General features: G+C 52.7%; 7 protein-coding genes across 7 annotated transcripts; 4 read left to right on the top strand and 3 right to left on the bottom strand.

Annotated features, from left to right (window-relative positions):
• Positions 1-2054: 2054 nt before the first annotated feature.
• Positions 2055-4017, bottom strand: K489DRAFT_376677 (uncharacterized protein). The gene has a single exon (XM_033603975.1). It carries the CDS (start codon positions 3668-3670, stop codon positions 2387-2389), a length of 1284 nt encoding a protein of 427 aa, XP_033463314.1. The 5' UTR covers positions 3671-4017; the 3' UTR covers positions 2055-2386.
• Positions 4018-4363: 346 nt separating this feature from the next.
• On the top strand, positions 4364-6049 carry K489DRAFT_367510 (BING4CT-domain-containing protein; the record flags this gene model as incomplete). The annotated part of the gene is made up of 1 exon (XM_033602866.1): positions 4364-6049. One exon carries the CDS (start codon positions 4364-4366, stop codon positions 6047-6049), a length of 1686 nt encoding a protein of 561 aa, XP_033463313.1.
• Positions 6050-6116: 67 nt separating this feature from the next.
• Positions 6117-7569, bottom strand: K489DRAFT_111211 (uncharacterized protein). Its single transcript, XM_033598897.1, has 2 exons — positions 6804-7569; positions 6117-6739 (listed from the first exon to the last, which is right to left on the bottom strand). The coding sequence occupies exons 1-2, from the start codon at positions 7276-7278 to the stop codon at positions 6291-6293; spliced, it is 924 nt and encodes a 307-aa protein (XP_033463312.1). The 5' UTR covers positions 7279-7569; the 3' UTR covers positions 6117-6290.
• Positions 7570-8833: 1264 nt separating this feature from the next.
• On the bottom strand, positions 8834-12070 carry K489DRAFT_313203 (WD40 repeat-like protein; the record flags this gene model as incomplete). Its single annotated transcript, XM_033600923.1, has 3 exons — positions 8834-9233; positions 9366-10858; positions 10913-12070. 3 exons carry the CDS (start codon positions 12068-12070, stop codon positions 8834-8836), a joined length of 3051 nt encoding a protein of 1016 aa, XP_033463311.1.
• Positions 12071-14759: 2689 nt separating this feature from the next.
• K489DRAFT_312102 (acetate--CoA ligase) lies at positions 14760-16891 on the top strand (the record flags this gene model as incomplete). Its single annotated transcript, XM_033600833.1, has 3 exons — positions 14760-14848; positions 14909-16100; positions 16160-16891. The coding sequence occupies 3 exons, from the start codon at positions 14760-14762 to the stop codon at positions 16889-16891; spliced, it is 2013 nt and encodes a 670-aa protein (XP_033463310.1).
• Positions 16892-19670: 2779 nt separating this feature from the next.
• Positions 19671-20693, top strand: K489DRAFT_313311 (AAA-domain-containing protein; the record flags this gene model as incomplete). Its single annotated transcript, XM_033600929.1, has 1 exon — positions 19671-20693. The coding sequence occupies one exon, from the start codon at positions 19671-19673 to the stop codon at positions 20691-20693; it is 1023 nt and encodes a 340-aa protein (XP_033463309.1).
• Positions 20694-21999: 1306 nt separating this feature from the next.
• K489DRAFT_350722 (uncharacterized protein) lies at positions 22000-24982 on the top strand. Its single transcript, XM_033602431.1, has 2 exons — positions 22000-24346; positions 24419-24982. The coding sequence occupies exons 1-2, from the start codon at positions 22274-22276 to the stop codon at positions 24779-24781; spliced, it is 2436 nt and encodes an 811-aa protein (XP_033463308.1). The 5' UTR covers positions 22000-22273; the 3' UTR covers positions 24782-24982.
• Positions 24983-25059: the final 77 nt, after the last annotated feature.

Here is a 25059-nt window from a genome sequence, read left to right as displayed (position 1 = left end):
CTGTGCAGGAGGATGCAAATATGCTCGAGTGCGCTGTCGGCGTAATCCCATGGTCAATTGAGTTGGGGGTGCATCGCGAGCACGAGACAGAGCGGGACACATTACGTCGTCGCTCACGCTACGTGAACAGATCGACAAAGCGCAGGGCTGCTTCGGAATCTTTGTGTCGTGCAAGCAATAGTGGACGCTGTCTCGATTATTGTTCACGTGGAATGTTACCTCCCCAACCCACAACTCCGTGAAGAGGATGATTCCAATACGTGATGCAAACTACAATCCAACGGCCTCTTGGGCGTGGACGAGAACCGGCCAGTTCTTGCGTCGCACGCACACTCGAATGCGCGGGAACTGGCAACAAGACGTGGACATGTCGGAATCATTACTACATATCGTGAACCTCTGGCAATCCTGCACCAACCACTCTAGCAGAGAAAATCATCGCCGAGGCAGTCGTGTTATCTCCTGCATATCTGCTTTGCTTCTGTTCTCACCACATACAGACGCCGGCCTCGATCGTGGTCCTTCCAGCGGCTCTGTCCGAATGGATCACATATCGGAGGAGGTGCCACGGAGCTGGAGGCGTTAGATCACAACCATGGCCTGTCACGCGTGGTGGGGTACTGAGGTGCGCGGGTGGAGGTTAGTACTCGCCAAAAGAAGCACTGCCCAGGTGGTGATATGTAATCTGAAGTCGAGGCACTGCATCAGACCTGAATGGTGGATCATCATACGTACCTAGGTAGGTGCAAAATCGCTCGTGGCACACAACAGCGCCTTCCACATCCCAGGTGCTATCATTCAAGCCATGGACGTGGGCAGGAGCATCGCATCTCCAGGTGTAGTCGCAGCTTTGATATGTGATGATGCCCATTGCATGTGCTGAGACAGCGCCATGCGGCTTCATCGAAAAAATCCCATCTCAACCAACAGATCTTGCAGGACAATGTTCAACACCCACACTTTCTCTTGTACTGCTGCATGCTCGCATCATGTCATGTTGACGCCGACATTTTCGGCCAACTTACAACCAAGTCGATATCTACATAATTCTCGATCGATTCTCACGGCCTGTCTTCAGCCCCGGTGCATCATAATCCCTGGAAAGATTACAATTAGTGCCTACTACATGTACATATGATCGCTCGCATCCTCGAAGCCGCCCTCCACGCACATCAATTTTGGTTTCCTGGTTGATGCCATAATTATAGCTATGCAAATCTCGGACGAAGCGGTCCGACCTGATCGACGGCGGTGGCACCCATGCTGTGGCACGAGGAGACGGCTTCTGGTGATCCCTCTCAATTCATCGGACGACGTTGCGTCCCTGAAGAAACTCGCAATTTTCTCCAACTAGATCCTCTCTGTACGCACGACGTCACCGAAACTCTAGAAGGACCCTTCCTCGACGGCAATGTTGTCCGGCCCCGGGAGCACTAACTATGACCCCCTCCTGCTGTTGCCCGTACAGTAGGCTACATGCAGGTGTGCTTCCACAATGGAGCGGGCGCGGTAACCCCGTTCGCTTGTACACGTGGACAGGAGAAGTCCCGACGTGGGAACTCTGTATCGGGTCGATAGCTGGGTACTCAAGTGACGAGAAACTCACCACATGCGATGGTAAACTGACTCGCTAGAAAGATTTATTATTCGCGACAGAAATACGTCGCGTAGCATTCAAGTAATGCACCTAGTCACAGCTCTTTCCAAGTCGCGGGGAGAGCCACACGTGCTCGTAATGATTGAGAGATACGAGTCCAAGTCGTGGGTCGCCGAGCAAAATGAAGTTGCGCGTCTCTAGAAATATCGGCATTTCCAGGTTGCGTATCGGCCATGGGCTTCTGCACAAACAGATGCTCTTCTTCGCTACGCCCGAAATTGGCCCACCTACATGCACCTAAATAGGTTGGAGCACTCGAATTACTAAAATTTATTACATCGAAATCGCCTGCACCTGGGCACGTTACAATTACGCTTGGCACTTTCCTATCTTGGCAGACACATCTCACAATTAACGCTGAAGGAAAACATGCGAAACATACATGAATCTACCTGATACCCTCCGGCCTGCTCTCTGGCCGTACAACAAGGTACATCCACGAGAGCTTCGCAGTCAAATCTAAATGCACGAGTAGAGGAAGATAATGTGGAAAATACATAAGATTGAGGTATCTTGAGGCTATCGTACCCACCCGCAGAAATCGGGCGACAAGAGTGTCGCTGGACCTGCTCTTGCGAACTTTTTCGAACATATTGATACATCGTCTCACGTCAAAACATCTCCAAACCAGCTGCGCCCGACAATACGCAGCACATTGGCTGCTCATTATCTTTGTTAGGTTCATCCGCTAATATTCTTTGGCTGAGTTTGTTTTCTGCCTGCACATATCTAGCTGGTGACCTTGTGGATGGCCTCAGCAAGACGGCCGACGTTCTCAGAAGTGATACCAGCAACGCTGATTCTACCGTCCTTGGTGGCGTAGACGGAGTGCTCCTCGGCCAACTTGGTCATCTGCTCGGGCTTGAGACCGGTGTACGCGAACATACCAATCTGCGAGGTGATGTGGTCCCAGTTGTGCTTGCTGCCCAGCTTCTGGAGGTTGTCCTTGAGCAGAGCACGCATCTTGATGATGCGCTCGGCCATGTCCTTAACCTCGCCGAGCCATTGCTTGTTAAGAGCCGGGTCGTTCAAGATTGTGCTGGCAACACGAGCACCGTGAACAGGCGGGTTCGAGTAGAGCGGTCGGACGAGAATCTTCACCTGGGAGTCGACGCGGGCCTTCTCCTCGGGCGAGGCAGTGACAATGGAGAATGCTCCGACACGCTCACCATAGAGACCCATGTTCTTGGCGAAGGATTGAGCAAGGGCAGGAAGGTGGCCCTCCTTGAGGAAGTAGCGCAGAGCAAAGGCGTCCTTGTCAGTGCTGCCGGAGGCGAAACCTTGGTAGGCCATGTCGAAAAATGGGAAGTGGTCGCCGGTCTTGACGGCATCGCTGATGGCCTTCCATTGAGCCTCGGTGGGGTCAACACCAGTTGGGTTGTGTGCGCACGCGTGAAGGAGAATCAAAGATCCCTTGGGCATCTTCTTGACGTCCTCAACCATGCCGTCGAAGTCAAGACCGATAGTGTCCTTGTTGTAGTAACGGTATTGCTTCACCTCAAGACCGCTGTCCAAGAACACCGCCTTGTGGTTGGCCCACGAGGGAGTGGGGATGTAGATGGTCTTAGCATTGGGGTAGTGGCGCTGGAAGAAGGCACCACCTATCCGCAGAGCACCGGTACCAGAGATAGTCTGAGTGATGGCAATGCGGCCCTCCTTGATCGCAGCGCTGTCCTCGCCGTAAGCCAGAAGGGCAGCAGCTTTGGTGAAGTCAGGCACACCGGTGATTCCAGCATATTCCTTGTCCATTTGGGCCTGTACTACCTTTTGCTCGGCTTCCCGGACGGAAGGTAGCACGTAAGGCTTGCCCTTGTCGTCACGGTATGCGCCGACACCGAGGTTAATCTTCTTTGGGTTGGAGTCTTTCTTGAAGGCCTCTGTGATACCAAGAATGGCATCAGGTGGGCCTTGCGGCACCTGCGACCAAGCTGAAACAGTGCGGACTGATTGCTTAGCAAGGGCACTGCGGACAGGCGCTGCAGCCGCGCGCTGGAGAGCTGATTTGGCGAGCATTTTGATTTGAAGAAGCGGATCGATAAGGGAAGCTGTCCGAGTTTGTAGTTAATGAGCCGATAGAGATCGTGAGTCTCAGGATATGCAAAAGAAGAGGAGGGCGTCAAAGGGACGTGGCGATGGATTTCAATCCTTGGTCAATAATAAGAGTTGTCGGGGACTGCTCGGGGGTGCTAATTTCGGGCTAAGACTTTACTTGAGACAATTTGCCTAGGTAACGCGTGAGGGAAGCTGAGCTGCATCCTTCTCGCAGCCGACCTCGGCCACAGAGACTATATAATCTCACTGAGTGAGGAGGCTCAACCTTAATTCCATCGACAGACATCCCAGCGCAGACTGTGCTCGGCCTCACATCGAATTCCGATCACCATAAGCGTCGTCATCTAAGTTGTCGCGACAGTGAAAGTCTTGGACACAATTCTGCCAGCTCGATCACCGAGGTACAGGTGATGCCCAAAGTATGTACGATGTTCATTGCCAAGCTGGGAAGGTATAGGCAGGGGCCCCAGGGTTAGATTTCGCAGGACCCCCAAAAGTCTAGCTTCGCTAGCTCAGGACTGGTAGTTCGGATCTACCCGCGATAGCGATTGTCGAAATTTCGCATCTTCCGTCGTAAAATCTATAGCTTCATGAAAGGGTGAACACCATGCCGATGTGATCATGCCCGACATTAACCCTTGATTCACACGAAATATGGCAGATCTTGTGACCACAGATCTGGTCAGAGAAGACGGTACTGTGCTGACTGGACGGCGCAGAGGACCGCCGACTGCTCGATTGAATCCAGAACAAGCGGCCGCGAAGAGGCGCCAGCTCGAAGCCAACGAACAATACGGAAGAGGCAAAGGCGTACAACTGAAGACCATCAAGGATAAAAAGCTGAAGACTAAGCTTCGGGCGCTGGAGGATCGGTACAATGATGCTGCGCTTAAAGCCAAAGATGCCGAAATCCTCCTCGAGAACCAGTCTGGCTTCTTGGAACCTGAAGGCGAGCTCGAACGAACGTATAAGGTTCGACAGGATGAAATACAGGAGAGCGTCGGTGTGGAGACTGCGAAGAAAGGATTCGAGTTAAAACTGGAGAACATGGGTCCATACGTGCATGACTACACTCGCAACGGGCGAGATTTGCTGCTCGCTGGGCGCAAAGGGCACGTCGCCACTCTCGATTGGAGGAGTGGCAAGCTCGGTTGTGAATTACAGTTGGGTGAAACTGTGCGTGACGCAAAATGGCTCCATAACAACCAATACTTTGCTGTGGCCCAAAAGCGCAGTGTTTACATCTATGATCATCACGGAGTGGAGATCCATAATCTCGATCAACACATCGAAGTCACGCACATGGAATTTCTGCCGTATCACTTCTTGTTGGCGACGATTGGAAATGCTGGATGGTTGAAGTGGCACGACACGAGCACTGGAAAACTGGTCACCCAGGTTGGAACTAAGCAAGGCACACCCACGACTCTCGCGCAAAACCCGCGCAACGCAATTCTACATGTTGGGCACCAAAATGGAACCGTGTCCTTATGGTCTCCGAGCACGAGTACCCCATTAGCCAAGATGCTCTGCCACAGAGGACCAGTTCGTGCCCTTGCGATGGACAGGGAGGGCCGGTACATGGTGAGCACAGGACAAGATATGAAGATGGCTGTATGGGACATCCGAACTTTCAAGCCTGTTCATGAGTACCTGCTTCGACAACCAGGCTCAAGCCTCGCAATCAGTGAACGTAATCTCACAGCCGTCAGCTGGGGAACTCAAACGACCATTTGGAAGGATCTTTACAACAAGCACACTTCCGACGTGGACCAGATCAAAGTGAAGTCTCCATACATGGCAGCAGGAGCACAGGGAATAACACCCGAAAGAGTCCGTTGGTGTCCTTATGAAGACGTTCTCGGCATCAGTCACGATTCAGGCTACTCGTCCATGCTAGTACCAGGTGCTGGAGAAGCGAACTTTGACGCTCTGGAAGCCAACCCGTACGAAAACACCAAGCAGCGACAAGAAGCTGAGGTCAAGATGCTACTCAACAAATTGCAGCCAGAGATGATCAGCCTTAACCCTGACTTCATCGGAAACTTAGATACCGCATCAAATGAGCAGCGCCGGCTTGAAAAGGATCTCGATCGCAAGTCAGATGCTCAGACCGAGAAGGATCGCATTGAAGATCTCAAAAATCGAGGTCGGGGTAAGAACAGCAGTATTCGGAAATATCTCAGAAAGAAGGGCAACAAGAATGTCATTGACGAACACAAAGCACGCGTAATGGAGTTGAGAGAGGAACAGAGGAAGAGAGCCAAAGAAGCTAAAGAGGGTAGACAAGATGCTCAACTCGGGCCAGCCCTGTCAAGATTTGCACGTCGAGCAGGCTGAACGAAACTTTTCTTGCATCGCTGTAGCCAGCTACATACTGACTTGCAGATGAGTAGCATTGGTCATACTCAAAACTTCGATCGGCTAATGTTGGACACGCTCCACACACACCCGCAAAATCACCCGAATTTAATTCGTACTCAAGATATTCTTCCATCCTGCATGGAAAAGCTCGACCGGAAGCAACGCCTCTGCAAGCACGGATGTGCAGCACGCCTAGAAGTTGATGTATTGCACGGGTCTACCATTTCTGCTCGTCGAACCTTGCGCGCATGCTCTCAACGTCAAGAGAGTTTGATCTCACTGCTTGCGCTTGCTCCACCTGCTGCTCTAAACTCGTGTGGACGAAGATGTGTCCCGCTGGCAGATCTGATAAGGACGTGTCCGGTCGGATATGCTCCATGTCGAAATAATCAGGCGTGGGCGTGCTCCGACGTGGTCCAAGGGGAGATCGTACGGACATAGCTCTGCTTGGATTTTCTAGACTTCGTCTGGAAATTGGAATCTGAGATGAGGAGTCGCAAAAGAGTGGCAAGCATGCGTCTCTCAATGTCGGCAGGCATGCGCAAGCAATGATGATGTTCAATTCCAACGCGGTCCATATGATTAGCAAAGAGTCTCTGAGTGTTTTTCGAATTGACGATGATGTTACAATATCCTGCAACCGCAGACAAGAGAACGCAATTGCCGCTGCACTTGCATGTGGTCAGTCGAGGCCTCGGGCTCATGCATTCGATCACTTGGAAGAACGTACATAAACCGAGGACAAATGCAAATAACAAAGCGAACTTATCTCTCCTTCGCAGGTCAAATTCCCAGAATAGAGGCAATGCCAGTAAAGCGGCAGCTACATCTGTGATAGTGTTCACGACGGCGGTACTGGTCCTGTTTCTCTGAGTCAACGATAACCCAGACAGCATAGTTTCCAAGAAGCAATCCTGAACTGACCACAATGCACGCTGGCCAAGGCATGCAGCACCTTCGCCAGAAATGAGCCATGCGGGCGCCCAAGGCAGGCATAAGAATATGTCAAGGAAGCATGTCACGAGTGCAAAACTTGACAACACTACGACGTAGGTCCAGCACGACGCCAGTATCTTGGGCTGCGTGAAGACTTTTAGACATTGGAAGCCTATGGCAATCTTCGCACAGGATAGACCAAAATCAAAGACAATCATCGATACGTATGCCTTCGCGGGGGTTTTCAGCATGTATCCAGAATCTGCCATTGTGGTTCGCACATCGGTAGAATCACTTACGGCTTCAGCGGCTTTTGCTTCATTGTGATCACCCGATTTACTTAGCAAGCAGGCAGCGACGGTAAATGCCAAGGCGAGCAACTGTGATGCTGTCAGATAATATGACAAGAGTCAACGTGGAAGTCTTTGCGATCCTACCGCGGAGAACGATATGAGGATGTCGCAGAGCCCGATCTCACGCCGACGAAATGCTCGAATCCAGAACCTGTGAACAGCGAAGCCAGTCGCGATTGTGACAGTTGTGATGGTCACAGCAAACACGGTACGTGGACCAGCAACAGCAGCCATGATGGGAGAGTTTTCGGAAAGAGCAGCAATGCACCAGAACGCTGAAGAGTTGACGGTTACATTTCCAAATTGGAAATCGCCATTTTGAGGTTGTATTCCTCACACTGGACGAGCTGTGAGAATCTTACATGGTTCATCAGAACCCGGTTGCTTCACATTCTGAAAGAAAGGTCATGGGTTTGTGTGCGTCCATGTTTCGGTGGTGTCCCTTTGTGTACTGGTTACCACTTCGCACAACAGAGATCACGATGTCCGGGCGCACTCTCTAGGCTGTGCCGGCAGATCTCGATGTCGTGTTGCAGCGGCACGCGTTTCGAATGACAACGAGTTTGGTCACGATGTTGGGTCTACCGCTCCACGTTAATTGAGTACGAGTTCTGTACTCTGGCACACCCAAGCGATGTTGAATGACAAACAATGATGGGACCATCTGTGTAGCATGGCTACAGGCCTGGAGAGCACACTTTTCCTCTCTGGATGATCGTGCGCAATCATGGTGATGACGGTTGGTTCTGGTGTCACCTGCCCGATTTACTGTGCACCACTTTTGAAATTTTAATCTGCCACAGCGCACGAAATGGTGCGGACTGCGTACTTTAACAAGTGAGAGGTATATCCGAGCGATTCAGCCGCCCATGAATATGTTCCCGGGCCATCCGGAGAGCGTAAACTCTGCTGCTGGCCGTTGAGGAGCGAATCGCGACATGCAGACTTACCAACTCGAGAGCGAGCGGGTGACGAATCGGTGTTCGAAAAGGAAGTCGAATAATATCAATACCCGCTTTGCAAACAAAGCTGATCCGTCTATGGAATTTATCCCGCAGCCCATAATATGTCATAGACACACCATCTCCCTTCTCATGTCCCCGAATACCCGAAACAACGAATTTAGAATGAATAGAAGACACGTCGGGCTAGCGAGCGTGTGTGAAAAACGTGCAGCAACGCCAAATAACTGGGTATCTTGCTCGTGAATGGTAAAAACGTCAGGCTCCATATGAGCGACGCAAGAGAAGAAGCGATACTGAAGGAAGAAAGGGTTTGAGAAGGAAAAGAGTAACGCCCGAGCGCCGATCCATGCTTGCGCCAATAGTACAGAACTAGAAAATGGTTGGGGCGTATTTGACGCGGCCCAAGGACGTGAATGATGATAGAAAGTGCGAGTATGTCATGAAAGGGAGGTCATGTTATGGCATGTATTGCTCAACTCATCGGACCCGGGATTCATTGAGAAGCGTTAGAGTCCAGGTGGAGTCGTCTCGCTTCGATGAATAACCTCCTCGATCTCAGCTGGCGATTCAAGGATACTGGCCGTTGCGGATGGAACTGCGGCACCTCCGCTGACGACCCTTGCTCGGCCCTGCACGCGCTCTTTGATCTTCTCATCCAACATGCCGATGATTTTGTCGCTGGCCTGTTCCAGAAGCTTGGTCATTATAGCCTCGTCGAGAGTCTTCCCGGCGGATTTCTCGCCGACAACGCGTGCAGTGAGCTTGAGCTCTTTTTCTAGCTCGCGAATGATTTCATTCGAGATGGTTTCATTGGCGCTCGAATTTGAGAGTTTCTTGCGATAAGCACGCAAGGTTCGACAAACGGAATCAGTAGAGGCGGTGAGGGAACCGAATCCAGTTGCGTTACTGGGAAGTGGCGGGGGCGCAGAAACCGTAGGCATAAGATTATCGGTGCTCCTTGATCGAAGGGACATTCCCAGAGCTGGTCGTCGAGTCTCCTTCCTGTCTGCGGCCTTCGGGCTTGGTGGCGAGGGAGACCGGTGTCGATTGCTTCTTCTTCGCGATGTCTCGCGAAATGTCGATCGGAATGCAGGTTCAAGACGAGGTGCCTGGGCGAAGGAAGGTCTTGAGCTTTTCTTGCGGAGCTTGGGAGGAGAAACCGTGGAAGGCGATGTGGAGAGAGCATTGGGTGAAGGAGGCTCATTCTCGTCTGCAGCTCTCTCCCGACGGAAGCGAGATATTTCTGAATAGGAGATCACCTTGCGAAGCGGCGGTTTTAAGGTTGCCGCAGGAGCAGTTTCTGTGACTTCGCCAGATCCACTGTCGGATGATAGTGCTGTTGTTGATCTGTTGTTGGGTAAAACGCTTTCCCACATGAAAATCGTAGAATCGGCAGCAACGGTGGCGATGTGCGGCGAGCGGTACTCGCGATTACCTTCTCGACGTGGAGGTGAAATGAACGCAATGTCAGTAATGCCTTCGGTATGTCCCCAATCTCGAGCGATGAGGCTGCCATATTCTGTGTACAAGCGGACCGACTTGTCGCTGCTTGACACTCCAGCTATGGTAGGATTGCCATTCAACGACGGGGCGTAGATGATCTTGGACATCACAGCTGCCTCACCGTTGTCGTTGTCGGAACATTTGAAGCTGAAGTCGGCCTGCCCGGTCTTGGTGTTATACTTGGATATGCACCGGTCGACCGCTGACACCAGCACCATGTTGTCTTCTGGTGTTAAGCACATGCTCAAAGGCGATGATTTAAGGGAGATGGTGCGTAGCATACCGAATGCGAGTGACCGAGGGTTATCAGGGTCCCTCAGCACAGCTTCTCGCACCACAACTGATCGATCAGATGAACATGAAAGCAGCTGATCTCCATCTCTCGCTGGCAATACACAATTGACAGATGCTGCGTGCTCATCCATTGTTTGAAGGAGCTCCAATCGTTTGTTTGTACATGCAAATAATTGCACAGTGCGATCTCGACTTGCCGACGCAAAAAACTGAATGCCACCGCGGACAAAGGAAGCGATGTCCATGATCTCAGTCGAATGTGCTCGGACCTGTTGTAACATGTTACTGTCGAAGGTGCTGAAAAGGGCCATGGAGCCAAATTTGTCGCCAGTTGCAATATAATCTCCATTCTCGGAGGAAACTGCTGCTCTGAGCTCATTCGACTGCCCATACATATCTGGAGAACTTTCAACTGGTGCGGTGAGTCCGCCAACGGCACAACCTTCGTCGTCCCAGAAGCGCATGGCGCCATTGCCGGAAAAGGTGAAAAAGGCGGCAGTGGGCAGAATTTTGGAGTGGAAAGGACGGACACCCAAAACAGCATCATCGTGCGCGGTTAAATGGCGATGCAAGATTTCATCGTCGTTGTCAGTATCCGATCCCGCTTTGGACAAAGATATCATCCGATTTGAGTCGATCATGATGACAATATCGCCAACAGTTGCTGTAGCTACGATGGTCGTGCCTTTGACGAGCATACTCCGTGGTAAAATGTTGGAAGTCCGCCGGCATCCCTTGGCTGGCGTCCCAGCGAGTGTTTCGAGATCGTGGACTTCGTAAGAAGCGACGCTGTCGTCCGCTCCCACTACACGCAGTGCACCCCCGTCGATCATGGCTGCGGTGATGCGAATACCAGTCGTGGTGGCGAAGGTGAGGGTCTGCATCCGATCGCTATCGTCAAGCAAACACACTTCACCACCTTCTGCGCAAATTAATGCCTTGCAGTCAGATGTTGCGATCACAGATATGAACGTTGCCTCGAGCATCTCGCCCAGCAAAGAATTCTTGCCTGCAAGAACCTTATGCTTAGGACTAAGAATGCTATTCCCAAAGTCAGATCGAAGCTCGATCTTGGGTCGCGGTGTCGTACTACGAACAGTATCGCTACCTCGCGAATCAAGCGTAGCTTCCTCATCGGGTCGCCAAACTTTGACAAATCGCAGGCCGACCGTAACAAGACTACGGCCCACCCAAGACATACAATGAATGGTTGTCGTGCATTTGTTGCTCGCGAACAAGATCGGTACGCCTGTGCGATCGTCTACATTCCATATGTAGAGGAATCCATCATTCACAGTCCCGAGTGAGGCTAAATATCTCGAGTCAGGGCTGAAGCTCAGTGCGTGCACACCGAAAGTGTGCTCTGCCACGACCGCCACAGGCAGCTCTGAAGATCCATCTCGTGCTGAGAATATAAGAATCCTTGGTCGATAGCCTGTTTCGCCGACGGCCAGCCATTTGCCATTTGGGCTCAGTGAGACCGAAGTGGCAGCCTTGACGCGGTCCTTGGCAGTCGCAGATCGTCCACTTGGGGAGTCTGACCAGTCGCGCAACGAAGCACTCAAGGGCGATGCTCCACCGCTCTGATCCTTGAAATAACCAAGCGTGCGCCCTCGATCTCCTGGAGATGCAGTGACTGGCCAATTTGTGTTCGCGTCCCGGTTTGCCGAAGATGCCGGATTTGCACGGAAGAATTGCTGTTGGATGTTCAGATCTTTATCGACCGTGGCCAGCACAGCCGCTGCTCCTGCCGTAAATGCGAACTGACGAGCTGAAGGCAAGCAGTCAAATCCATTTGCAGAAGCTGTCGTGGTACCAATGACCTTCTTCAGGTGTAGACCCGGCTCTTCAGCTTTGACGACCGCCTTCGTCGGCGAGCGATTGACGGAAGTTTTGAGAAAAGGAGAATTTGAGGGTGTGAGGCGGAGCGCTGGGTTGACGTTCATCATGTGTATCCTGCATGAAGGATCCCTCGGCTACGTCGTCGAATGCGCCAGCTGAATGTGCACCGGGCAGTATTCAGAGAAGTCATGCGTCGGCGAGTGAGTCGCCTGGGAGGTATCAGACACGATGTCACATGCGGGATTCGTCGTGAGTGCCAGCTCTGTGAGATCTCGTGGGTCATTGGGACACTAGAACATGGTCCGCAAATAATTGAAGAATTGGCTTTTCGAGGAAGCTGTGCCCGACTGATATTACTGATCACAGCGAGTGGGACAATGTCGGTCCAAGGTGCGAAGCGAGTGTCGAGCGTATTTTTACGCGTTGCAAAGGCGCGTCGGCAGGCATGAAGGAGCGAAGGGTGCCGACGACGAACTTGTTGACGTCCAGATATTATGGGGAATGACGGCAAACTGCTGTCTCACACGCGTTGGCGACCAGAAATGACAATCGAGGGCCGTTAAAGGTTGCCATGGTTGTCTCAAACCTCGAAGAGCAGCCGCGACTGTGCACACACTTTCTCACACGGACCCCCTTTTCACAGGCGAATCCCTGACTTGGCCCAGGAGGGAAAAAATCATCAATCTTCTGTCCATCCTATCAACGACGATGATAAAAATAGTAAACGACTATGATAATCCCAATGTAAAAATGCAGATTAGAAATGATCCATGGATAGTAAGAAGCCGCCAGTGGCATGGTGAATACAACGTCATTGCGACATTGCCATTCAATAACCCACAGGACCACTCGCTGGACTGAAGAATACCTCGGCGACTGACTCTGGTTCATGCTACGCGCGCATGGCATTTGTCGCACAGCAATTTTGTTCATCCGACCCCCGTCAATCGAATAATATATGAGAATAGGTTGTCGCCTAGGCATCACATACCTTTGAGACACGTCAAGTACTGTAATAACGACGCCTAGTCAAATCGGATGTTGATAACCATTTGGGCATTGGCCAAACCAAAACGATGGTCAGCTTAGGGTTGTCTTCCACTCGTTTCATCTGCCTGAGGACATTGTGCATCCCCAATGCACATCCAAGTAGTGCCTGAGCTGAGTGCCAATCGATCACCCCCTTGCCTGGCCCGGATTCCGATTTGATACGATCGTAATAATAACAACATGGTTGTTCGCTGTCTAATAGGGAAGCGCTCGTCTTCACACTCGTGCCCGCATTACCCGCCGTCGGAAATTTCGAGTGATGAGGACATAGATAGGTACCGAACGAAACGATCCGGTCAAAGTTGTCCTGCAGATAGACCACCACAACTGTACATCGCTGAGCGAAACATCGCCATACAGCTGATATTTACATGTTCTGCCGCAATATGTCCACGGAATCCTATGCTCGGCATCTTGGCACGGCGAACAGGCTGCATATTTGGAGGACATCTGCAGCAGAGCTGTGAACCCCGACTCGAGAAAACAGAATACAATGTATGATATCCGATCCGACGCTTGCTTATGCATCGCCGACCACTGTGAGGGATGAGGTGAAGGTACAGCCTAAGGCACACGCCCGTGAAAGAGTGACTGCCGTCTCCGAGTCTGGCGTATCGTTCGCAATGCTGGACGACTCGGCACCGGAATACACACATTATGTCGTGGAGAAATTGACAAGAGATTCATGGCACGAATACGTTCCAAATATGATAGTGACGTCTTCATGTATTTGGAAGCAGATTAGCTGGTGGCTTGGGTATTCGAATGATTTACATGAATCCTCTGACGAATGGGCGTTGAGCTTGGACTGATGATGGCTCTGGCGATGAGAATCAAATTGGCATGCGCGGATGGGTCATCTAGACTCGCTCGTGAGGTTTGGTATGTCTAGCACGACTTTTCCGCTCGCGTGCTGGATGGATTCGGACGGAAGGAGGAGAGTGGACGCGATGACGGCAATTTGGACACCCACCAGCGAGAACCGACGACACGACTCGACACTTGCAGCCTCTACGGCCAGACCATTTGCGAGCTGGCGGGGCAGCAGCAGCAGGAGCAGCAGCAGCGCCGCCAATGTCTGGGGCAAGGATGCATTGCGGAACACGGGGGCCGCGCGCGAGACGTCAAAACGGGGCTTGCATTGGTGGGGTAAGAGCGCTTGAGCGAGGGAAAGTCGTGTAGCTTTCCCGATGGCCCTCGATGTACTAACGACGATCGCTGTGCGATGATGTCTTTCCGGCTGGGCATTGACTATTAGCTGTCTCCAGTTGACGTGATTGCTATCTTCGCGGGACCGAAATGACTGCGTCCTCGACCATGAGTGAGCTTTGCGTATGTCTCGAATAGGTACGGGCTCTGTCGAGAGTGTGAAGGACAATGGGCCGGTCAAAGCATGATATCACGATGTTGCGATCTTCCGAGGCATCCTAACGAGGACTGTGATTGACCATTCCGAAGTACTACAATGCTGAGAGCATCATGACGGTAAGCCTCTTGCCCGCTAACTGGGAACAATAGCGGCTATGAGGATTGCAAAGTAGGTCTCGAGACTTGTGAATGACCTTCCGGGAGCTACTTCAAGTGGAGTCTGGGCTCACGTCGCCTCTCGTGCGCGTCCTATATGACCCCGTTGCTCTCCCGAGCTCTTGTACACCATCAATCGCATCCTTTTGCGCCTACAGACCAACCACATTCTAGTTCTGTCACCGTTCTTCATTGAAGCAACGACCAGACACGACCAAAATGTCAGAAGAGCAAACAGTACCACAGCCTGAGGGCATCCCAGAATCTTCTTCTGCGGAGACCTACCAGGTTCCGAGCGCATTTTTCGAGTAGGCCACCCCTCTTATTCCCCTCTTCACTTCATACAGGCCGACTAACGACGGTGAAAGCAAACACCCGAGTAAGCCTCATCTTGACAACCTAGACCATTACCATGCCATGTACAAGGAGTCCATCGAGGAGCCCGACAAATTCTGGGCCAAACTGGCACGCGACCTTTTGACTTGGGAGCGCGATTTCCAAACTGTGCACTCAGGTACCCTGGCCGGCGGCGACAATGCCTGGTTTTTGGAAGGCAAACTCAACGCATCATACAACTGCGTTGATCGTCACGCCGCCAAGAATCCAGATAAGCCAGCCATTATTTACGAATCTGATGAACCGGGCGAAGGCCGTACCATCACATATGGCGAATTGTTGCGCGAGGTGTCAAGGCTCTCCTGGGTCCTAAAGCAGATGGGCGTCAAGAAGGGCGATACTGTCGCCATCTATCTTCCTATGATCCCAGAGGCACTTTTCGCCTTCCTGGCTTGCACCCGTATCGGAGCCGTGCACTCAGTCGTATTCGCTGGCTTCAGCTCCGACTCTCTTCGCGACCGAATCGTCGATGCTCAATCCAAAGTCGTCATCACCTCTGACGAAGGGAAGCGTGGCGGCAAGCTGATTGGCACCAAGAAAATTGTTGACGAGGCTCTGAAGCAATGCCCCGGCGTCTCACACTGCCTCGTCTTCAAGCGAACTGGCGCCGAAATTCCTTTCACTGAGGGCCGTGATTGGTGGTGGCACGAGGAGACGGAGAAGTGGCCGAACTACTACCCTCCGGAGCCAATGTCCTCAGAGGATCCTCTCTTCCTGCTATACACCTCGGGTTCGACTGGTAAGCCCAAGGGTGTGATGCATACTACCGCTGGTTACTTGCTCGGAGCCGCTGCGACTGGCAAGTATGTCTTCGACATTCACGACTCGGATACTTTCTTCTGTGGCGGTGATGTCGGATGGATCACTGGTCACACCTATGTCGTGTACGCCCCATTGGTCCTTGGTGTTGCGACTGTGGTCTTCGAAGGCACACCGGCCTACCCGAACTTCAGCCGCTACTGGGAAATCTGCGAGAAATACAACGTCACCCAATTTTATGTCGCACCCACTGCTCTCCGTTTGCTGAAGCGGGCGGGCGACGACCATGTCAAGCATCAAATGAAGAGTCTGCGAGTGCTGGGTTCAGTTGGAGAGCCAATCGCTGCCGAAGTGTGGAAGTGGTACCACGAGATCATTGGAAAGAAGGAGGCACACATCGTTGACGTGAGTGATTGCATTAGTTTGGAAAGTCTGCGGATGGATGATACTGACGATTCTTGCAGACGTACTGGCAAACCGAGACCGGATCACACGTCATTGCGCCTCTTGGTGGCATCACTCCCACCAAGCCAGGCTCTGCCTCACTTCCTTTCTTCGGCATCGAGCCCGCCATCATCGACCCTGTCAGCGGTGAGGAGAAGAAGGGCAATGATGTAGAGGGCGTTCTGGCCTTCAAACAAGCATGGCCATCGATGGCCCGCACAGTCTATGGTGCTCACAAGAGATATATGGACACATACCTGAACGTCTACAAGGGCTACTACTTCACAGGAGACGGTGCTGCTCGTGACAAAGAGGGTCACTACTGGATCCGGGGACGTGTCGACGATGTTGTAAACGTCTCTGGTCACCGTCTTAGCACTGCTGAGATTGAAGCCGCACTCATTGAGCACAAGGCTGTCGCCGAGGCCGCTGTCGTTGGTGTCAGTGACGAGCTCACTGGACAGGCAGTCAACGCATTCGTGTCCATCAAAGACGGCCATGAATTGAACGACCAACTGAAGAAGGATCTGATCCTGCAAGTGCGGAAATCGATTGGACCTTTCGCAGCACCAAAGATCGTTTTCACGGTGCCTGATCTGCCAAAGACGCGCTCTGGCAAGATCATGCGTCGTATCTTGCGGAAAATTTTGGCAGGCGAGGAGGATCAGCTGGGTGATACTTCTACACTTGCTGACCCATCGGTCGTGGACACGATCATCGCGACTGTGAAGGAGTCAAAGGGTAGCAAATAGGGATAGCGCTGGATTGACAAAGTGTTGGAGATGGCGTGATGGAATCGCCTTTCTTTTGATCCAACATTTACATGAATTATATTCACTTACTGCTCGTCAGAGCGTCAAACCTGGTAACCAGCTTTCAAATTTCGTTCAAGCACCTTCATCGTCGTGTACCGTGCTGGTAATGCGAGCCATGGATTTCCGGACCATTGTCCGCCCGGCACAACTTCGGTAGAATCGGGCCATTTTCATGACCAAGTGCACCTGCAGGCTGAAGGTGCCATCGAGTATCAAATCCACATCTGTAACTCAAAGCTCCATGTCCACATCTGTTCGGCGCTGCACACGGTGTCGGGCACCTCTTTTCTGAATGCGCGCGATAGCACGCCAAAGCGCACGTCTCGCCAATGGGGTGCGCGTGCGGCATACGTCGCGAGGGCGTCAGCTCAATGCTGCATTGACAGGTCGCGAATTTCACCAAGGTCCATCGCGCCTTTCCCAGGGCCCCAGCTCAAACAATCGCCCCAACCAGTCATCCCCTACCTCGACGGTCCGCCCAAGCGAAGAGCAGCACAAACGCGGAATCGCTATACCGACGGAAGATCAAGAGGTGGAAGGCAGCGATGTCAAAGAGAGTGACGAAGTCCGCAAGCCACTGGCTCGGAAGACCTTGCGCCAGCGGAGAAACGCAGTCGATGCAATCCCTGCGCCGCCTCCAGTACCGGATTGGTTTCTGCGATACAACGTCAAATTGAAGATAGAATCAGTGCAGCGGGCCGACGGCACGGAAAAGATTCGGGTGTTGCGGTGTGTTGACGGGGAGACCGGCCACACATTGTTCACCTTGCCTTCATCGTTTAATTCTTCTGTGCTGGCATCGAGAGTGGCGTCAAAGCCATTATCAGTCAATCGCGACAGGGATGCGACCAAGCAAAGTGCAGGAAGGATGCCCCAAAAGTCACCCACTGAGGGCAACTTTTTCAATTTTCGATATAACACAATCCGGAGTGCTGCGAACCCGCAAAAGGACGACCTTGTAGATGTGGATAAGCATTCAGCGACGGAATTTGATACCACGGACGAGCCTGCCCTGACAAAGCCCCCTGCTGTGACGCCGGGGGCGGAACCAGCTGGGCAGAAGCCCGATGTGGGCCCTGTCTCCAAAGAAGAGGCGAGAGAAACGGAGAAGACTTCAGATGAACTCTGCAACGTACTACGATGGATACTGTTGGAGGCTGAGATTGGTGTCAGGGCCGGGATGACCGCAGCGGTAGATTCTCATCGATCGTCGTCATTCGCAGCATCAAGGGTCGATTTGTCGTTGATCTGTCCCGATGCGAAATCGCATGCCAGCATGGATGAGGTGGTGGAGTCTCTAGCGGCTCTTGCGGATGCTGACTTGATCCGCCTGGATGTCAATGACCTCGCCGAGCTGACGTCTGATTTCGTCGGACGAGATTCGGATCTGCCTGGTTCCTTTTCGTCACTAGGTTATGAAGTCTATGAGGGATTTGCTGCAATTCCTGCACGCAGCGAGGCATCAGCCGAGGAGGACGGTGCAGAGGAAGCACAAGAGATAGATGAGGAGGAAGATGACGACCCAGATGGACAGGCTCCGTCAGGGCTAGGCTTCGGGAATCTTGACGGTATCAGAAGAGCTCTGTTCGAAAGACGACACGAGTTGCATAGAGCGTTGAGCAGTATCAACGTCGCTGGCATTGTTGTAGAGGACTTTCGACCGTCGGCTTCAAGTTCGAACTCATCACGAATCTCCTCTCCAGACGGAGACACAGGCGTCTCATGGGACGACGCAAGATTGGTCGCCGTACTTGACGGTTTGCTCGACGCGCCTGAACGTAAGAGAGATGCTCTCCCGATCACAGGCGCTGAGGCCTCTCATGCACAACTTAGGGGACACTCCTCGGACCATTCCTTGGATAAGACTAATCATGGTATTAACGCTTCTGACGAGGCTTTCCGTACCCCCAATATTTGGAGGACCGATGTTGCACGATTACTCTCTGACGAACTCATCAAGTCGAAACTCCAAGGGTCGTATACTTTTGAAGAGTCAGATTCAACGCCGGAAGGCCTAGGTCGGGCATCAGTCCAAGAGAAACCAGCCAAGATTATCCACTTGCGCGATTTGGCAGACATCAGCAAAACATCCTTAGGAAACACGATGATCCGCCGCATCGTCCGTCTGGCACGGAAGCGTCGCCAGGCGGGAGAAAATATTCTCGTCGTCGGCACTTCTGCAATTTCGGCGCCACGGACTGAGTTCCTCGACATGCTCCGCTGGCTTGGTGACGCAAAACAGCGTATCAACTTGCCATTTCGCCACTTAGTAGTTCCGCCGATATCCTCGCTCGCTCCAATAGCAAAAAAATTCCAGGACACGCCATCAACTGGGCAATCCATGTACGGAAGAATCGTCGAGATCAATCTCCGCCACATGGAGAGCATGTTACGTCGCCTCCGGCCGATGGAGACTATCGAGTTGTCCGGAGAGAAAGCCTTCGAACAAATGGGTGAGGCACAGCTGAAACTTGGTGCGACAGTTTTGTCGCAGGATAGCATTCAGCGCGTCGTCTTGGCTGCGATTGGGCTGGCGAAGAGCCATGCCAGGTCTGACAACATCAGCCCTGTGCATATCGGTCTCGCTTTACAAGTTTGCGACACCGTTGATAAAATTATTCAGGCATGGGCAGCTACCGCAGGCATATCCCGAACATCGTCGGAGGAAGCTTTGACAGGTAGCACAGCCACCTCTAGCGAAAAGGAGAAAGTCCGGATGGAACGACTCAAGAAGCAGTGCAATGCCCATGAAGCCAAATTATTGGCAGGCGTGGTGGATCCTCAGAACATTAAGGTCGGCTTTGAGCAAGTGCACGCCCCGACTGAGACGATCGAATCGCTGAAGACGCTGACTTCACTGTCTTTGACTCGACCGGATGCCTTCCAGTACGGCATCCTTGCTCAGGACCGACTTACAGGTCTGATGCTCTATGGCCCTCCAGGTACCGGTAAAACGCTGCTCGCGAAGGCGGTCGCCAAAGAGTGCAAGGCTGCCGTACTCGAGGTGAGCGGCGCGCAAATCTACGACAAATATGTTGGTGAAGGAGAAAAAATGGTGAAAGCCGTCTTCAGTCTAGCGAAAAAGCTTTCACCGTGCATTGTTTTCATCGATGAGGCTGATGCCATTTTCGGGAGCCGGAGCAATGCCGGCAATCGAAACACTCACCGCGAAATCATCAATCAATTCCTACGCGAATGGGACGGGATGGACCTCCACAACGTTTTTATAATGGTCGCAACTAACCGGCCATTCGACGTTGACGATGCCGTTCTCCGGCGCCTGCCGCGGAGACTGCTGGTGGACTTGCCTGTCGCGAAAGACCGCGAGTCCATCCTCAGGATCCACCTTCGAGATGAACAGCTCGACCCCGCTGTCTCTGTGGGCGAAATGGCGGAAAAGACGGCATTCTACTCCGGATCTGACCTGAAGAATTTGTGCGTTGCAGCAGCTCTCGCCTGTGTCCGCGAAGAGTCCGAATTGGCGGCATCGAAATCGAACGATCCCGAATTCAAGCTACCTGAGAAGCGTACCCTGGCTCCACGTCATTTCGACAAGGCCATCAAGGAAATCAGTGCCTCTATTAGCGAGGACATGAGCTCGTTGACGGCAATCCGCAAATTCGATGAACAATACGGAGACGGACGCGGGAAGAAGAAGAAGGCGGGCTATGGCTTTGGGCTAGGAGATGCTGGCGTGGATGAGATGTCTGTCCGAGTGCGCCAACCTCCTCCGCCTTGAACGTTGAAGGATGACTCATGCACAAAGGTTTTGCTCCATCGCGTCTTATCCGAAGCTGAACGACCATGAACGGCCTGGATCTGATCAAGAACGCGATTGTCACCTCATGGCCACTATGCTCTAATGACGATGCCGAGCACGCATACCGCGCGGCCGGCAGCGTACCTGCTGTAATGTAATGATTTAGTAGTACTTAGGTAGTTTTGAAATTCCCGCTTCGGCCGGTCGTCCAGATCCGCGCGCGATCGCGGATCTTGGAAATGACGGAGGTGGAAGAAGTCGTGTACGCAATGCCCAGGCTCTAACCGCTGTCAGGGTTGCTTGGCTGTACACCGGCGACCCGGACGGGGAGAGAGAGGGGAGATTTTTGTGTACGGCTCACAACAATGTACAATATTGTTTCACTAGCATCTTTCTGTTTCCCATGACATTCGTTATCGTTTTGCGTTCCAGTGAAGAATCCCCACGAGACCTGCGGCACAGTGTTGATTATTTTACGGTAGTTTCAGTCTAGATCTGCACGAATGGTCGTGCCGCATTGGAGAGCCCGGGCAGTATTTCTATTAATAAAATCCAGGAGAGTTCGCTCTCTGCCTACCGCGGAGGGTTCTCGCCCAAACTTCCAGCCAGAACGCCACGCTTCTTGCCCTCCACTCATCATTTTTCTCTCCGGCAGAAGAGAAACCCGCACCGCAGTCCTGCAGATGGGAAGTCAAACCTTAGCCGGGCTTATTCGCCTGACACTTGGCACACGCGTGTCTACCAAGGCCGACCTAGACCAATTGCATGCATTTGACCTGCTGCACCGAGCGACCGATCCTCCCGCAATTGCCTACCGGCCATGTGATGAGCCCGGGGCGGTGATCAGAAACGAGACTCAGGCGTTTCATCAATGCGAAGCGCCTGTTATTTTCACGCTGTGTCAATGAAGGAGGAACGGCCTGCATGCGCGTAAATAGCACAGCACCTTCTATATGACATTCTCCTACATGTATGTACTGTAACATATCGATTTCGTCAAGTGCTGTGCGTGTTCGTAATCATCGGTCGGACAATGCACTGCAACGATTCAAAACCGTTTCGCCGGAGAATCGTGTTCCGGGAGGAGGCAAAGAGTAGAGAACATTTGGGCACAGTTCTTCGCCTGCAGTAGACTGGAGAGTGCCCAGCACAGTGGAGTAGACTCAGTACGGGATGATTTGACGGGACATGCACACAGCCACCAACTGACAGCGGCGGGACAAAGCACGACGGGCCGTCACTCTGTTTGTGAACGGGGTGTGTGAGCACAATTGTGCCTGCGTCCTGCACCACCACCACCACCACTACACACTCTCTCTACTCGTTTGACTGTGCCGTCCTCGCCGCATCAGTATGCAATCCTTTCGTTACTATTCTTATTAATCGTCGTTCTTTTACTTTGAGTTGTTTCATACCACTCCGTCTTTCTTGTGCCCAAATTCCTGCTGCTGGGACATCTTCTTTCATCCTACATTCGACATCAACGCCTCGGGCTCGTTCCACGTCCTCTCCTCAATCTCCACGGTCTGCTCGCTGGAGGCATCACAGCGCCACATCGCATGATAATGCGCTTCTTCTCTCGGCAGTCGCTTCTGCTCGCCGCCACCTTACTTTTCACCACATCCGTCGAGGCACATTCCTCTGCGAGAAACCCCATCAGTGTTGTTTCGACGATCCAGAATGCGACTATCTCCACAGTAACCACCCGCGTAACCTCTCTGTCCAACTTCAACTTGCTCTTCAACATCCAGGGCGACCTTCATGTCAAGCTCAGACTAGAACCGAATCATGATATCCTGGGAGAAGGAGCCTCAGTCCAATACTTGGCGGCAGATGGAACAATAAGCAGGACAGAAGTGATCGATCGTTCCGAACACAAGGTCTTCCTAGGCGATACATGGGTGAAAGGTCTTAGCACTGGACTTGATCAGTGGCATTCCGCCGGTTGGGCGCGTATCACTGTTCTGCAGGATGGGCAAAAGCCGATCTTTGAGGGTGTCTTTGTCGTGGACAACGTCAACTACCATGTCTTGACGTCGACCAGCTACTCGCAAATTCGCCACGCAGCTGACCCCGAGGTAGTCGTTGCGGCTAACGAGGATGAGGAATATATGGTAGTATGGCGCGATTCCGATATCATGGATGACATCCCTGAGCACCAGGACCTCCGACGACAAGCCCGAGCGGAGGCGCGGACTTGCCGCGCCGACGAGCTGGCCTTCAACACTCGTCCTGACCATCCTGTCTTCCTGGCCATGGCAAAGCGATCTGAAGGCTTTCTCGGCCGCATGGACTTCTCGAGCCTATTCAACAAACGTCAACTGGATTCGACTACAGGTGGAAATGGTCCAGTCGCCAACTTGGCAGGTGTGATTGGCTCGAGGGTAGGCTGCCCAACCACTCGTAAAGTTGCTCTAGTCGGTGTCGCCACGGACTGCACATACACTTCCCAATTCAGTTCGACCGATGCAGCAAAGAAGAACGCTCTGACACAAATGAACTTGGCGTCCGCGATTTGGGAAGACACCTTCAGCATCACGCTGGCCGTTCAGAACATCATCGTCTCCGAAGCGACTTGTCCCGGAACACCTGCGGATGCGACACGATGGAATCAGGCCTGTTCAGGTAGTGTAGACGTCAATTTGCGACTCGACTACTTCTCCACATGGCGAGGTGCCCAGAAAGACAGCAACAGCCATTGGACATTGTTCACGACCTGTAACACGGCCACTACTGTTGGCTTGGCTTGGCTCGGCCAGTCTTGCGCCGTGGGAAGCCACACGCAAGCCGATGGCCACATCAATGCGGGTGCCAACGTCGTTGTCAGAACATCTGGAGCAAGTGAGTGGCAGATTGTTGCGCACGAGACCGGGCACACTTTCGGTGCTGTCCATGATTGCGACAGTGGGATGTGTCAAGACAAAAACTTCGTTGCATCCTCGCAGTGCTGTCCGCTAAGCAGCACACAATGTGATGCTGGCGCAAAATACATCATGAATCCTTCCTCCGGCTCCAACCTCAATACCTTCAGTCTTTGCTCGGTCGGCAACGTTTGTACTGCGCTTGCGCGGAATGCTATCAACAGCACCTGCCTGACGGACAATCGCCGCGTCGTAACCGTCAGCGACCCAATTTGTGGTAATGGAATTGTCGAACAGGGCGAAGATTGCGACTGTGGTGGTACGGCGAGTTGCGGAGACAATCGCTGCTGCAACCCAACTACGTGCAAGTTCACCACTGGCTCTGTTTGTGACGATCGCAATGAAGACTGTTGTCGCAGCTGCCAGTTCGCGTCTGCCTCGACCGTCTGCCGCGCGAGTACTGGCGTCTGCGACCCCCAGGAGACTTGTTCTGGCACTTCGCCACTCTGCCCCACGGATGTCAAGACTCCCAACGGTGACAGTTGTGGCAACGGACTTCAATGTGCCTCGGGACAGTGCACAAGCCGCGATCAACAGTGCAAGACTGTCATGGGAGGACAGTACGCCCTCGGCAATGACACCAATGCTTGCGACAGTGGCAGCTGTACCATCAGTTGCACAAGTTCCGCGTTTGGACCCGGCCAGTGCTATAAAATCAATCAATACTTCCTCGACGGCACCTCCTGCGACAACGGAGGCAAATGCTACAATGTAAGTCGCCCACTGAAGCTCGTCATCATCCCAACTTTCACATGAATCGGCTCACTGACATTTTCTCCACAGGGTCAATGCCAAGGCGGTTCCTTCTCCGGCTGGTTCGAACAAAATCGCGCCCTCGTTCTCGGCATCGCCTGCGGTGTCGGCGGCATCATCGTCATCTCCATTCTGGTCTGCCTTGTCCGCTGCTGCCGCGGTCGGCAGCGCCACCAGCCCGTCTCGCAAATGTCACCCACCGGTCCACCGCCGAACGGCTGGCAAGGCTGGCAACAGCAGCCGCCCATGCGCCAGCAACCACCCCCACCGAACCAGGGCTGGTACAACCAGGGCTCAAGTCCGACTCAGAGATACGATGACGGCCAGTGGGGCGGCCCGCCAATCCCAGCGCCGGGCTACGCGACGCGGACGCCGACCGTGCGATACGCATAAGCGTGTTGGTCGTGGAGTCTGCATTTTATTGGATATTTACTGCTTTTTGAGGGTTTGATGGAAGCAATTTTATGGCGGCGGCAAAGGTTCTTTTTCTACGGGTACAGCGGCGTCGTCCTGATACCTGGCGTTACGAGTCACATCTATTTATGCATACTGAATCTTTTCTCGCAAGATCGATCCTCACAGGGCCGAGAGGAGTCATGTATCTGTATAAAGTGGAAGATTTTCGATCAAAACTTTTACAAGATAGCGTTGTGTATAGATGGTTAGACGCA

This window comes from Dissoconium aciculare (assembly GCF_010015565.1).
Source record: "Dissoconium aciculare CBS 342.82 unplaced genomic scaffold K489scaffold_2, whole genome shotgun sequence".
Classification (NCBI taxonomy): Eukaryota; Fungi; Ascomycota; class Dothideomycetes; order Mycosphaerellales; family Dissoconiaceae; genus Dissoconium; species Dissoconium aciculare.
Note: the sequence above shows the minus strand (reverse complement) of the source record. Positions and strands in the feature narration are given on the sequence as shown.